At 39.6% G+C, this 15,022-nt stretch overlaps 1 protein-coding gene across 1 annotated transcript in view; it reads right to left on the minus strand.

Annotated features, from left to right (window-relative positions):
• Positions 1 to 861: 861 nt before the first annotated feature.
• Gemin5 (gem nuclear organelle associated protein 5) overlaps positions 862 to 15,022 on the minus strand; it is a 45,290-nt gene continuing 31,129 nt past the window's right edge. Inside the window, exons 22-28 of the mRNA XM_026388277.2 lie at positions 13,178 to 13,297; positions 12,454 to 12,664; positions 10,208 to 10,459; positions 8,010 to 8,172; positions 6,938 to 7,436; positions 4,152 to 4,248; positions 862 to 3,612 (exon numbers count right to left, since the gene is read on the minus strand). Of these exons, the coding sequence (XP_026244062.2) occupies positions 3,445 to 3,612; positions 4,152 to 4,248; positions 6,938 to 7,436; positions 8,010 to 8,172; positions 10,208 to 10,459; positions 12,454 to 12,664; positions 13,178 to 13,297 (1,510 nt within the window). The 3' untranslated portion in view covers positions 862 to 3,444. The remainder of the gene's footprint in view (positions 3,613 to 4,151; positions 4,249 to 6,937; positions 7,437 to 8,009; positions 8,173 to 10,207; positions 10,460 to 12,453; positions 12,665 to 13,177; positions 13,298 to 15,022) is intronic.

Consider the following 15,022-nt stretch of genomic DNA (forward strand, 5'->3'; position numbering starts at 1 on the left):
CGGTGGACAGAATTGTCTGCTTCTTACCCTGCTGTCAAGCCTTGCTACGAAACCAATTTTATTTTCTGGGGCCACTCATCATCTTTGGTGGATTAGCTTGTTGTTAATTAATGGAATTCTTTAGGATGTATGAATGTGAGGTATGTTAGACTTGGCTCAGGGTATTGTTTCTTTTACTATTCTACTGCATAAAAATGTGTAATTATACATCCAAAACAGAGCTAGTATTTAAAAATTTGTATCCAGTCTGGATTTTGCTGTTGCCCAGGCCAACCCTGAACACCTGGGCTCAAGCTGTTCTACTGCCTTAGCCTCCTGTACAGCTGGGACTACAGGCATGTACCACTGTGCCCAGCAGATTTAATTTTGGCTGGGAGGGAGGTTGTGTATAAGGGCTATATATTACTGTAAGATTTGGAAAGCTGCACTCAGCAGTCAAGGAACCCTGGCACTAATGAGTCTCTTACAAGTGTCCTTCCAAATTTGGATTAAAATAGGGATTTATCTTTTCTACAACTGAGAACAGAATTACATGTCAGGAGAAATGCTGAGATGAAGGGTTGAGGAACCTAAATGTTGAGTAGAGGTCTGGTCACTGCATGGGAGAGGCATGAGATTATTAAAGTGGTTTTAACTAAAGAACTGGCCAGAACTCTGCATAGTGTGTAAGTAGTCATTTTCAGAAAAGCATGGCGTAGACAGGTCAACTTTGGGTATAGTTCAATCCTATATATACTGCCCAATATTTTGAATTCCCGTGTTCTGTTGTTCTGGTAAGGTGGACTGTCAGCCACAAGCCACTGCTGGAATGAATGAAGTCACTTTAGAGCTCTTTTAAGTCCAAGCTACCAGTGAATTAATTTTCTCATTTATTCAAGTCAGCGAATTCTCATTGAGCACCTACAAAGTACTGGACACTTGCTAAGTTCTCTACCCTCCCTGGAGTTTACAATTTCCCTGTGTTGTCAGACAGTAAATAATTCACACAAATACAGTTTAACGTATGAGTCACTGGGGTTGACATTGAGGGAGTATTTTCAGAGAAAGGGCATTTAGGCTGAGAATTAAAAACGGGTTAAGTCATCCAGGGGAACAATATAGGTAAACCCCCAGAGGTGACAGAATTAAAGTTGGTGTGTTCCAGCAATAAAGACTATTGTGGCTGGAATCTAGGAGCAGGATGATAGTGGCCAAGTGGTGGCATGGGAACAGGCTTGCCCATGTAAACTACATTGAAGATTTGTACCCCCCGCCCCCCCTGCAAGACTCATGGGAAAGGTTGTTAAGAAGGGAACTCACAAAGCTAGAGGAAGAATGGAGAATTAGTAATAAGCGTGCATTCAGAGAAACTCTGGAAGGCCACTGCAATCATCCAGGTAACTAGGTGGTGATAACCAGATGTTGATCTGGGATGTTGTAGGGGTAGGGGGAGATTAGAGATGAAGAACCAAAAGATTACTTGGTGATATATCTTTGCCACTTAAGTACCTGAGTCATCTGCTTGGTGCTCTGGCTTATTATGGTTCTAATAATTAGGGAGATATAAATGATAATTATTTTACTCAAATTATAATAAACATACTATACAGTATTAGACTAGGGAAGGAGTTTAAGAGGAAGATGAGTTGTTTTTTGTTATACTTCTGCTATATTTTTTTTTTTTCCTTTTCAGAGAGGAAAGCAGATGCACATTCAAGGGAGAAGGGATATCTCAAGGGAGAGACATCTTTGGGGGTTAAGTTAGAAGTACACATTCAAGGGAGAAATGTGGACCATCGATAGGAGACAGCCTTGTTTTTATTGCAGTTTTCAAGTAGCAATTCTTGGATCTTACCAAGCAGTATTTGTATTTGTGCAGAGCTCCTCCTCCCACAGGTAATGTTTTAGTGAATCACACAGGAGTTTGGAATTTCTAGTTTAATAACTGCTCATTACTCAAGTGGAAGGGAATACATTTTTTTTTTTTAAATTTGTTGTGGAACCTGCCATCTAGTCTGCAGTTAGCCACACCCATTTATCTTTGCATTCAAAAAGATTCTCTACCCTTAGGACCACTGCATCTTCTTATAAAAGTTCAGTTACTATGTAAAGGACTATGAGGATTTAAATTTTACTGTATTTCCTTTTTGTGATTTAGCATTTTTTTAAACATTAAAGCTAGGCACTTACAAAGGTCTTTTAAACAAAACTGTCTCTCAAGCCTTTTTCTTATCTGAGAGTCCCTGTTAATTTCATTCTTGCTGTTTTTACAACTCCAACCTTAGGAATTAATTGAAAAACTAGATACCCAAGCAAAAAAGCCTTCACAATGAATCTTAAAAGAAAACAGTTCAGTTATTGGGAAGGAGTACTCCCTCCCCCACCTGAGATTGTCTAATTTTCCTGTCTTAGTAACTGGATATGAAATATTGTTCAACTTTTAAATCTGCAGAAGGAAGAATAAGAATTTACAGGGGCTGGGGTTGGGGCTCAGTGGTAGAGTGCTTGCCTAGCACACATGAGGCCCTGGCTTTGATCCTCAGGACCACATAAAAATAAATAAACAAAGGTATTGTGTCCATCTACAACTAAAAATATTAAAGAAAAAACCAATTTGTAATTAAATAGTATTAAGGTTCCTTTGTGGAATGTCCAATGTCCAATGATCCAAAACTTATATACATAAAATTAAGAATATGCATTTTTCTCCAAAGAGTATTTGTGGTTTTAATTCTCAAAAGGGTTCTGTGACCACAAAAGATTAAGAATCACTGAAATAATTTCTTCCTGAGCTAACTGATCACCATCAATCATCTGTCATAAAACTGAAGGGATAACACACATTTGAGATAATTACTTGTTCCTGTAAAGCTTTAGTAACTGATTTGTCCAAATAAGCAATTCTGTAAAACAATAAAATCAAACTTTCAACCTAAAGTTCAGATGAAGGATCAAGAGTCAACATGATGAGAAAGGCCTATATCACATTCAAACTTGAGTCTTGGAAAGAGTATATGTGGGAGAGCCTAGGTTAATAAAAATAATTAAAAACAAAACTATACCAATAGTCATAAAATGTGGCAATTCCACCTTCAACAAAAATGAGATGTTTATGATCAGGTGAAGTATTTATAAAGGTAGCTGTGTTCAAGAACATAACACTTTGGGTGGTTACAAAAGTTTCTCCTCTTTGGGTGAAACCTGCATAAGGCTTTAGAGATGACATAATCACTCTGCAGGTATTAGTTCTGAGCAACTATTGCTGGCTTCCCGTGATCTTGAGTTCCAAGTCAGACTCCACTGTGTCTAAGGGTAGACAGTTGATTCAAGCTTAACCCTCACTGTATTAGTCTGGATTACTGCAAACACATCTAGGGATCAGAGTGAATGCCTGGCGAGATGTAACTGCAGAGTTGAAACATGTCAATAATTCTGTGGCACAGTTTCTGCAAGGTCCCTGAAAGTTCACGTGCAGAAGGTCTGGCAGTGTCTTTTGTAAGCTTTAGTATTGCTGTATTTCTGAAGGAGTTCTTGGGCCTGTTGCTGCATTTCTTGGGTCACATAACCAGGGTACTGGGACCCAATATGAAGCAAGACGAGGCAGCACTCCAGCACATCTGGGAAGGGCCAGGTCTGAAAGATGTAAGGATGAATAAAGACATATTTGCAAAAGAGCCTCAGACGACACTACTAATCCAGATTCATCTAATCATTCTTCTCAGGCTGGACTGAGCCATTTCTCTCATAAATGACATGCAAAACTAGGGTGGTTACTAGATTTCCTTGTCAAGTGATCATTTTTCTAGTGGCCTACTAAAATCAACTCAAAAAATGCTGCTGCTCTTCTTCTAGAGCCACAGCCAATTTTCTCATATATTTGTAAGCTATCAAATATGTGGCACCATTTACATTTTACTTCTTACTTCCAATTGTAAAATGTTTGATTTCTCTTTGGACTCAGTTTTCAGACTATCTTGTGTGATCAATAATTCTAGTTTCATTTCCACAAAACATTTTAGCTAACCAGAAACAACTGGATCCTAAATTTTTAAGCACATAAATATTTGGATTTTAGAGACTGAAGAGAGAAGTAGATTACCTTTAAAAATCTGTGGAGTCAAGTGGTAACACCAAAAGTAGTGTCTTATCAGAAAAACTGCTATAGAGCTTACCTTAATGCTCTCAGGAAAGTCAGCCATTCTTTTGTTTGCCTCCGTAAGCCTTTTGGTTAATTCAGGTAGAGAGACCATCTCATTTTTTTCTTCTTTACTAGTAATAATAATAAAGTACAAGTCAGGTGTCTTGCCTTTAACTTTCCCCCTTAATTATTTTTATTATGGTAAAATACACATATCATAAAATTCACTATCTTGAACATTTTTAAGTATACTTGTTCTGTAGTATTGAACACTTTCCCCTGATGTTGTAAAATCATCATTACCATCCACACCCAGAAACCTGTTTCTTTTTATCTTGTAAGATTGAAATTCTACATACATTAAATGATAACTCTCCATTCTCTGCTTCCCCCCTCTTGGCAGCCTCCACTCTACTCTGTCATACAGTTGGAATCATAGTCTATCTTTTTGTGACTGGCTTATTTCACTTGGCATAATATCCTTAAGATTCATTCTCAAGAGCTGTAGATAAGCAAGGAAGGAAATTTTGACATTCTCTCTCTGGATATTTAGGTTGTTTCCTTGTTTTAGCTCTTTTGAATGGCTCTGCTATAAACATGGCTGTACAATTCTGAGACCTTGCTTTTTAATTCTTTGGCTGTATAACCAGAAGTAAAATTGCTAGATCATATGGTAATTCTGTCTTTAATTGGATGAACTGCCTATTGTTTTCCATAGTGGTTGTCTCGTTTATATTCCTACCTTTCTGCAAAAGGTTCTAATTTCTCTATACCCTCATCATCACTTGCTACTTTTTTTTTGGCAGGGGGTGGGGTATTGAACTCAGGGACACTTGACCACTGAGCCACATCTCCAGTCCTATTTTTTGAAAAAATATTTATTTTTTATAGTTGTAGTTGGACACAATACCTTTATTTTATTTATGTATTTATATGTGGTGGTGAGTATTAAACCCAGAGCCTTGCACATGCTAGGTGTGCGCTCTACTGCTGAGCCACAACCCCAGCCCTGTTTTGTATTTTATTTTGAAACAGGGTCTCACTGAATTACTTAGCATCTCACTTTTGCTGAGGCTGGCTTTGAACTTGCCATCCTCCTGCCTCAGCCTCCTGAGCTGCTGTGAATATAAGTATGTAATGCCACCATGCCTGATTATATCTTGCTATTTTTCTTTTTATAGTAACCATCATAATGGATATGATGTGCCTTGTGTTTCACTGAAGTCTTGATTTACATTCCCTAATGATTACTGATGTTGAGTCTATTTCATGTGCTTACTGGACATTTGTATATCTCTTTGGAGGAATGTCTATTCAAGTCCTTTACTTATTTTGAACTGGGTTATCTGCTATGCATGGGTAATCTCCCTCCACCCTCCATGACACTGGGCTACCTCCCCAGACCTTTCATTTTTTTTTTTTTTTTTCATTTTGAGACAGGTTCTCCCTAAGTTGCCTGAGCTGGCCTCAGCTTCCTGAGTCACTGGGATCACAGTGCCACTGAACCTGGTGTGCCTGGATAACTTATCTTACAAATAACTGAGATCAAGAGAGGGCAATTTAATTTGAGGTGATTTACTCAAAGGCAGGGAGGGCCTCATGCATTCCTGGTAAGCGCTCCACCACTGAGATACACCACAAGCCCAGACATAAAATTTTCAAAATGTACTATTGTTCTTCACCATTTTCCAAATCCTTCAGACACACAGCTCCAATAATAATAATTTAGGACTTTTCTGCATTTGACTGAAGTCAAATGTAGGCCTAGGTTTCTCTAGAAGATGGTTACACTGAGCCAGGGCTCCTAACTACAGAGATGTGTGGATGCATTATTTTTTTTCTGCGCAGAGTGTTTCTTAAGCTTCTTAAAGGGGTCCTGTGATTCAACACTAAGCCACAGATTAGAGTCCACCCAGGCCTATAACTTTAGCCCTAACCCATGTTTTCATGGGAGCATTTTGAAAGGATTTAAGGCTTCAAAGTTTATTTTTTTTAAGGTAGTAATAATAGCTATGTTTATTGATTGTTCTAATATTTTCTGGGCTTTGTGCTAGGGAACATAATGAAGGTAAAAGGTACTTAGCATAATAACCAAGCAGAAATTATCGGTCACTGTGAAGCTTCCAGCAAAGCTCTGTAGTGGTCAGTGATTGGCTCCCGTCCTCCACTGGCCTGTTTTCACTGGACATGATTAGGAAGTGACAGCATCCTATAATTTAGATTTTGTCAGCTAAGTGTGCAGTTTTATACACTACTCTTTGTGTGTGTGTTTTAATAGCATAGAATAATAGAATTGTTTTTCATTAATGATGCAGTCATGTGACTCCACATTTTATATGACTGATTTTTTGTGGGGGAGGTAGGAGTTGGTAGCCTCATTTTTTTTTTTTTTTTTTTTTTGGTGGTACTAAAGCTAGGAACTTCTGCCTCTGAGTTACATCCCCAGCTCTTTTTAAAATTTTATTTTGAGAAAAGGTCTTTCTCAGTTAGCCAGGCTAGCCTTGAACTTGAGATCCCCCTGCCTCATCAGCTTCTTGAGTAGCTGGGATTATAGGACTGTGCCTATGCCAGGCTCTGGTATATCCTTGATGAGGAAACTAAAGCTGAGACATTAAGAGGCTTGCCTGAGGTTATTTGGTGGGGCCAGACCCTAGAACTCACATCTCATTTCGAAGTCGGTACCTTTGGAATTTAACTTAAATACTGTATTATGCTGTTTCCAAATGACTCCAATCATTTACATCATGTACTTGAGACATAATGACATGAGAGTCCAGGAGGATAATTTTCATTCTGTGTTGTGCTCAACTCAGTACTTACCACTGGCTCTGAGGACTAGTAAGGTCTTCTTCCTGTTCAGGTTCATTCTTATCGGGATCATTGGCTGTGGATTTACAGAGCTGACTTTTCTGGTGTTGACGGATCATTTCTGCCAAAGTCTCTTGGACTTCAGCAACAGTTCTGCGTGAGTTTTGGAGACTGGCATGCTTTTCTGAAAAGAGTTCCTTACAAGCACTCAGCACTCGCTTACTTTCTTCTGTGAATCTCAATAGTAGTTCTGCAGGTCTGCTTGGCTCTGGCTGAGGAGCAGCTTCAGGGTCAGTCTCTTCAGCCTTGGCACTGTCCAGCTGCTCAACAGAGAGAGTCCTCCCGTGACCAGCCCTCGCCGAGTCACTGGACTCAGGGCAAGGACTGGAGAGAGACCACCAGATTTCATACAGACGCCCATAAATAAAAAAGGCCTCCAAACTTTTGAAAGCTGGTATGGCTGGGGATTGATGGTGAGTTTGTCCCAGTTTGTCTCTTAGGTAGTCACAGCCTAGGAGAAGAAGGAGAGTACCGAGTTGTATGTTTGTCTATTTACCAGAAATCTGGCATCTTGCCCTGTTACCCAAGAGGAACACCCCAAGGAAAAGGACAGCAGGGATCACATGCTTCTCCCCAAAGCCAACTGAAGCTAAGTACTTCCTGGCATGGGACAGTATGCCATCTGTCTTACTACAGGCTCTAGGGCACAGTGACTGAGGTAAGATCACAATGTGCTCTGAAAAAAATCACAATGATTTAGTTCAGTGATGAACTGCGCAGCTCAAGGAAGGTCTTTTACTGTGCTTTTCTAATCTTACTAGCTTGTGTCGCATTAACATTTCTGTTCCTCTTAAACTGGGTGTAGAAAGTGGGAAGGCAGGAAGGTGGGCAGGTAAAGGAAAATAGTGTAGACATCCTGGTTACCTCTTAGGAGCTTGAATCAGAGAATTCAAACTTGCTATCAAATGACACAACTTGGCCAATCTTCATCTTTTAATAACCCTGATACTCCTGGTAATACATAGTTGTATATAGGTTGTCCATTAATGGGTGTGCCCCAGAGGCAGAGATGGGGGTCACTTACCATCAGGGAGAAAGGCCGAGTAGACTTCTTGCATGATGGTGAAGTTCCCAGAGTCATAGCTCCGGATCACAGCCCGAAGCAGTGCTTGCACAGCCTCATCCCAGGAGGCCACCTGTTGGCTCAGCACTGCCAAGGTCAAGTCATGGCAAATATGAAGCAGGAGCTGGAGAGGGGCCAGAGTTTCAGTTAAACCTCCTTTAGTGGCAGGCATTGCATGTAGGTACACTCAAGTCACAATTCTGAAAGGTCCTATTTTCACAACCCATCTTTGCTTCCCTATAAGAAACTTTCATATCTACTTTCATAGCAACATACAATGTCTGCAATTAAAGTGTCACACTGAGAAAATGCCTTTACATTTTCATTTCCTTTAAATAAAAGCTATAATAAAAATCAAAGCTCACAGTATAATTAAGATACAAATCAACCAGTTTTAGATATATAGTCTGATGAATTCTGGCAAATGTATAGTTTGGTACCGTATCACCAAAATCAAGATAGAACACCTTCATCAACCAAAACTATTCTGTGCTCCTCACTCTAGCCCCTGGAAAACACTGATCTGTTTCCTGCCACTTCAGTTTTGTTGTTTCTAGGATTTAGATAAATGGTACCATAGAATCTCATAGTCTTTTGTTTCTTTTAATTAGCATGTTTTCAAGATTCACTGACATTATTTGTGCAGCAGAAATGTGTTCCTTTTGTTTTCTGGTAAAATATTTAATTATATGAATGAACCAGTTTTTTTTGTTTTTTTTTTTTGAGGTACTGGGGACTGATCCAGGAACCCAGGTGGGGGCTTACCCACTGGGCTACAACCCCAGTCCGTTTCTGTATTTTATTTAGAGACAGGGTCTTGCCAAGTAGCTTAGGGATTTGCTTAAGTTGCTGAGGCTGGCTTTGAACTCATGATCCTCCTGCCTCAACCTCTGGAACTGCTGGGATGACAGGTGTGTGCCATCGCACCTGGCCCAAATGCACCTCTGTCTGCATATGGATTTACCAGTGGATGAATATTTGGGTTGTTTCTAGTTTGGGCTATTGTGAACTAAGCTGTTATAAATGACTGTATGCAAGTATTCGTATAGATACCTGATTTCATTTCTTACAGTGAAATATCTAAGCAATGGAATTGCTGGGTCACACGGTACATGTATATTTAACTTTAGAAAAAACTAAGGCAGCCTTGGTGAAACATGCTTGTAATCCCAGCTAGTTGGGAGACAGAGGTAAAGGACTGCAGCCTGTACAACACCACGAAATCCTGTCATTTAGTACCCAGAACTGCAAAAGATAAAAGTAACAACAAAAAACCCTGCCAGACTGTTTTCCAAAGTTTTTTTTTTTCCCCCCTTAAAAATTTAAAAGGATCCTTTCATTTTAAAATGTAGGGGGCTGGCATTGTGGCTCAGTGGTGGAGTACTTGCCTAGCATGTGTGAGGCACTGACTGGGTTTGATCCTCCGCACCACATGTAAATAAATAAATAAAATAAAAATAAAGATCCACCAACAACCAATTAAAAAAAAATATATATATATATATAAAAATGTAGGGGCTGGGGCTCAGTGGTAAAGTACCTGCCTCGCACATGTGAGGCACTAGGTTCGATCCTCAGCACCACTTATTTATATAATAAATAAATAAAGAAAGAAAGAAAGAAAGAAAGATACTGTGTTCATCTACAACTAAAAAAATACTTAAGAAAATGTAGATAGATCAAGGCATGTTCACAAAATGGACATAGGCAATCAAAATAAATAAACTTGATCTCTTTGTATCAAAATGGGTAATTTTACAGTGGCCACTGAAATAAACAAGTCACAAAATAATATATATGGTACAACACAGAAACTGCTTTTGATGAGCCAGGAAATGGGGATGGGGCTGAGAAAAGGAACAACAGCGATTTCAATTTTTTCCTATTTTTGAACCAACCAAAAAACCCCAAATGAATATGTGTATTTACATTATTCTGTTTTTCTCTATACTATTCAGACTTGGAAAAAAAAATACTGACCCAAGACTACTTCAAAGCTAAAGGGCTTTAAGTAATCTGAGGTGTTCTGGACCTGCCTTGTTTTTTTTTTTCTGAAATGCAAACTTTATTTTACCTGCTTCCCTATTATACTGACATGAATTAAGGAAGCCTTGTAACCGAGTGATTAATATCAAGTGCTGGCATAGATACCCGGGTACCTGTTTGGAGGGAGTGTTATTTGTGGCAGATGGATACTGGACGTTTTGCAGCTTCTGAAAGACAGCCTGATACTGCTCTGGGGTGTCCAGATTGAAAATGCTCTTCCATACTTCAGTCACTCTCTGGACAAATGGCCCTTCGGTGCCTGTGGCCCAAGCGTGGTAAGAAGAGAAGCCTTTGCCTTCTGGAAGCTGTTTTTCCTCAAGATGCCTGCACAGTAGCTCAAGCAGGCAAAACACGAGTCTCTGACTCTGGGATCCAACAACAAAGAGGAGAAGCATTACACAGAAAAGCAATTGATTCCCTAGAGAGTTTTCCCCTTTCTTGAAAGTATTCTCCTTTGCATCTGCAGCAACCAAGTCCCATCATTGTGAACTGCCTGTTCAAGTCAAGTCATATATGAGTGGGAAAAAGAGGCAGAGTCTAATAGATATTTTCCAGGGGCCTTTTGGGGGAATTCTATCCTTTGGTCCTTGGAGCCCAAGAAACCATTTTTATAACAAATCCTCAACTATAGTATCTTTTACTATAATTTAAGCTGCATATAAGGCAGCCACCTAAAACTTGTGGCCCAGTTTGAGAAAAGATGGGCTGGGCTTATCAGGTTCCTTCTACTTTCCCAAACCCCAGAATGAAGAATACAGATGTAATGCATAAAGGCTGAAAGTATTGGGACATACAAGCTTTGCAAATCTGAGGGAGGGGCATGGAGCACAGACCATCTCCAAGCAGGTTTATAAAGGAATCATTTGATGCAGAACAAAAGCAAAGACCATACAGTCAAAATGCACTCTTCAGAATATTTAGTACAGCTGATAGGTGAAATAACTGTGCTGACTTTTTTGTTGTTGTAAATTAAAGTCTCTTCAGATTTTGGTCATTTTATAAAAAATAAACTCTGTGGCACTCTTTTTCAAGATATACCATTTGTGCATCCATATTTTATTTGCTCTTTCTAGAAAGCTACTCCCCATGTAGCATTTTCTTTGGACTTTAAATACTCAGCTAGGAAGTGTCTTAAGCCTATTTACTATTGCTAGGGAAAAGGAATTTAAAAAACTCATTACTGGCTGGGTGTGGTGGTGCATGTCTGTAATCTCAGCAGCTCCAGAGGCTGAGGCAGGAGGATTGTGAGTTCAAAGCCAGCCTCAGCAACAATGAGGACCTAAGCAACTCAGTGAGACCCTGTCTCTAAATAAAATACAACACAGGGCTGGGGATATGGCTTAGTGGTTGAGTACTTGAGTTCAATCACCGGTACAAAACAAACAAACAAACAACAACAACAAAAATCCCCCAAAACAAAGAAATAGAAAATCAATACTAAAAACAACCTCATTAGTATCTGACAAGCAGATTTCTAAAAGGGACCAAATGTGTATATTCTTTGGAAACTGGGTGAAGAGTGCCAATGCTTTAAATATCATCTCAGTTTTGATGTGTTAAAAAAGACATTGGTATGTTACTCATCATTATATTTTTATTGCTGCGGATCAAACCCAGGCCTTCAGGCACACTAGGAAGTGCTCCACCACTGAATTACATCTTCTACCAAATTATTAATTTTTAGCTACATAGGGACAAATAAGCATTTAAGAAATAAAACACTTCTATTTCCCTACATATTTTTATAATTTTTTTTATAGCCTACAGCTGACGGACGAGAGGTGTTACAGGAAGAGCACAATGAGTTTTGTTGGAGGCCAACCATGCTCTCCCTTCCAGGATGACCCTGCTGATTACATCAACGCAGAAACACTAGACTATAACCCAGAGGCTGGGGCCTAAAGGCTATTCACAGATTTTTTTGGGGGGTACCAGGGACTGAACTCAGGGGCACTTGACCACTGAGCCACATCCCCAGCCCTATGTTGTATTTTATTTAGAGACAGGGTCTCACTGAGTTGCTTAGCGCCTCGCCATTGCTGAAGCTGGCTTTGAACTCACGATTCTCCTGTCTCAGTCTCCCAAACTGCTGGGATTACAGATGTGTGCCACTGTGCCCGGTTTCACAGATGTTTTGTTTAAACTGATGAGCAAGGGAATTATTATGAATGTCCACATTACCTCTTGTAAGTACAGTAACTGAGAAGACATGGTACTTCAGTGGGATAAAATGGCCAGGGCTTGCTAGACACTTCTAAGGATAAAATTGAGTTTGTGCAATTGGGGTTATTCACTTGCATTTGACTAGAAAAGGATTTGAGACTCATCCCTCTTAATCCCAGGAGAAAATAAGACTGACCTGTAGGCTTTCATGCAGCTGCAAGGCTTCCTGGGCTCCCACCCAGTTCTTGGTTAGAAGCAGCTCTTGGGCACATCTGAGAGCCAGAGACGCAGACAACTCATCCTCTCCTACGATCGCAGCCAGCTCCGCCGCTGTTTTAAGTGATGCTGCATCCCCTTTTTTGGCCAAAACTTTGGCAGCATCATAAGGGGAAGTGGCTCCTAAATAGCTGTAATGTGAAGGCAAACCCCAAACAGGGCATTGTCATCAGAGCATCTATCCCTGCCCCCCCCAGGGTAGTAGCATTACTTCCTTCTGTCCACTTTGCTATGGCCTCAGGTGCCACTGCATCTGGTTGTTTTTGTGAAGGTTCAGGCCAGTGTAACTCAGCACGGTGTGTGACAGACAATAGCTTGAGTTAAGAATATAGGGAACCTGGATGAGAGCCAACCTGAATCAAACAGAAGGGTCATTCTCTCCATTCTCCTTATTGGGAGAGGTATAAAACATCACTAGAAAATGGCAGAATCTCTGGGCCTGCTATTGAGGTTTACAGATGTTATGATGACTTATATAATACCAAATAGGCAGATCCTTCTAAATCTTGTGAAGTTGGGTTTAATACACATTTTTAAACATTTTCTAGCTACTTTGCTTCCACTTCTAGACTTGTACTTTAATTTTGTCCTGCTCTTGCCGGTGGAGGCTGTTCCTGGGTCACCCATGCTTCCCTCGAGCTTACCATTTGGCTGCTATGGCATAATGCCCATCTCTTTCTAGGATGGTTCCCCAGGTGAGGTACAGGTCCTTCAGGACTGGGTCCTCTGGGCGCAACCGAGCCTTGGCAACTGCAATAGCTTCCCTAAAGGCAAGAAGAGACACTTTAGCCAACACCAAAAGGTTCCTTTCTAGGAAGTCCTAGGAGGGAGCAGGGAAGAATAAACTGTCCCTTTTATGTTGTCTGTAATGTTCCAACTTCCTATAAAAAAACGGAACTCCTCCATTACACTAGCAAGTTAAAAACACATGATTTTGTTCAATCTTCATCAAGCCAGAAGTTCTTACTGAATGGTCTATGGATTTCTTAGGGGTCCAAGGTCCTTTTGAGGGTTCATGAGGTCAAAACTATTTTCATAATAGTGCAAAGAGGTTATGTGCCTCTTAAAAAGTGTGCTGACATTTGCACTGATTGTGAAAAGTTATGGTGGATAAACTGGTATCATGTGATCAGGAATCAAGAAAGTGATATTAATTAAACATTACTAATTTTACTAAACCCCTCAAGTCAACATTTAAAATTCATGTGACAAAATGGGAAGAACATTTTATGTTCTTTGCTATATTCCAAAGAATGACTGTCTCTAATAAAAACCTGAACTGCAAGTTGAACAAGCTGCTTTCTTCATGGCACCCCATTTCTTTAAAAAACAACAAAAAAACCTAACAGATCAATGTTATTTAGAGTTGGGTATCTGAAAGATGTTTTCTTAAAAAAGAACAAAGCAAGCCTATTACTGTAGGGAAATCAACAGTATCCATTGCCAGTGATAAAATCTAAGCTTGCTAGTGAAGATTCAAATTTTAGAAAACACTGGGAACCTGATAGCTTCCCAAAAGATAAAGACTTTTCTTATGAGATTGATGGTGATTACAGAGAAATGTGATTAAAAAATATTTTTATAATGAACTGTGCCAACATTTGGAAGATCTGTATAACTCAGCAAACTAATATTTTCCAAATGGCGTACAAATTCTGAGTTGCGGCAAAATAAAGTTATAGCTGGAATAAAAGTGTTTTAGATTAAAGTGATATAAATATTTAAGAAGTATTGTGGCACTTCTATGTATAGTTGAAATGGAGCATTGGGACCAGAATTACTCCCTTGCCATAAAACTTTTTTAAACACCGAGTAGAATTTGTATGAAACAATTGTTTTCTTTTCTTTTTCTTTTTTTTTAAAGAGAGAGAATTTTTTCAGCAGACACAACATCTTTGTATATGGTGCTGAGGATCAAACCCGAGCCGCATGCATGCCAGGTGAGCTCGCTGCCCGAAACAATTGTTTTCAACAGTGAAAAGCTGTCATTTCTAAGAGAAAAGGATAATGTGAGCCCTATTGTGACGACTTCCTATCTAAAGCACTTTCTAAGTGGAATCTTAGTGGAGATACAGCAGACTCAAGAGTTGAGGAGAAACAGAACAAATGGAATTTGAGGGACAGGATACTAGAAAGGAAGAAGCTGTCCAGAGAAAGACTGCCAAAATTCTGCATGGGATTCTGTTTAGTCTCTGGCTAAATACAAAGCCATGATGTGTAGGACATTCCTTAAGGCTGAACAAAGGACATTTAGGGAAGAACCATAAGCTGAGTGATCCCAGAGCTCATTCAGAGCTTGGAGACATCAGATTTGTGAGTTGCTGAATAACACAAAGCAATTCAGTGAAGACTTCAGAAGGTAGAAGAGCTAAACTACTTCTGGGTTATGGATTTCTCTAATCCTGCCCTAAAAAAGCTTAGACCATGTCATGAAAAAAATCTAAATGTCTTCAACTTGCCAAAACAAACTTCAACACTCTCTGAAGGAA

This window comes from Urocitellus parryii, chromosome 1, assembly GCF_045843805.1.
Source record: "Urocitellus parryii isolate mUroPar1 chromosome 1, mUroPar1.hap1, whole genome shotgun sequence".
Lineage (NCBI taxonomy): Eukaryota > Metazoa > Chordata > Mammalia > Rodentia > Sciuridae > Urocitellus > Urocitellus parryii.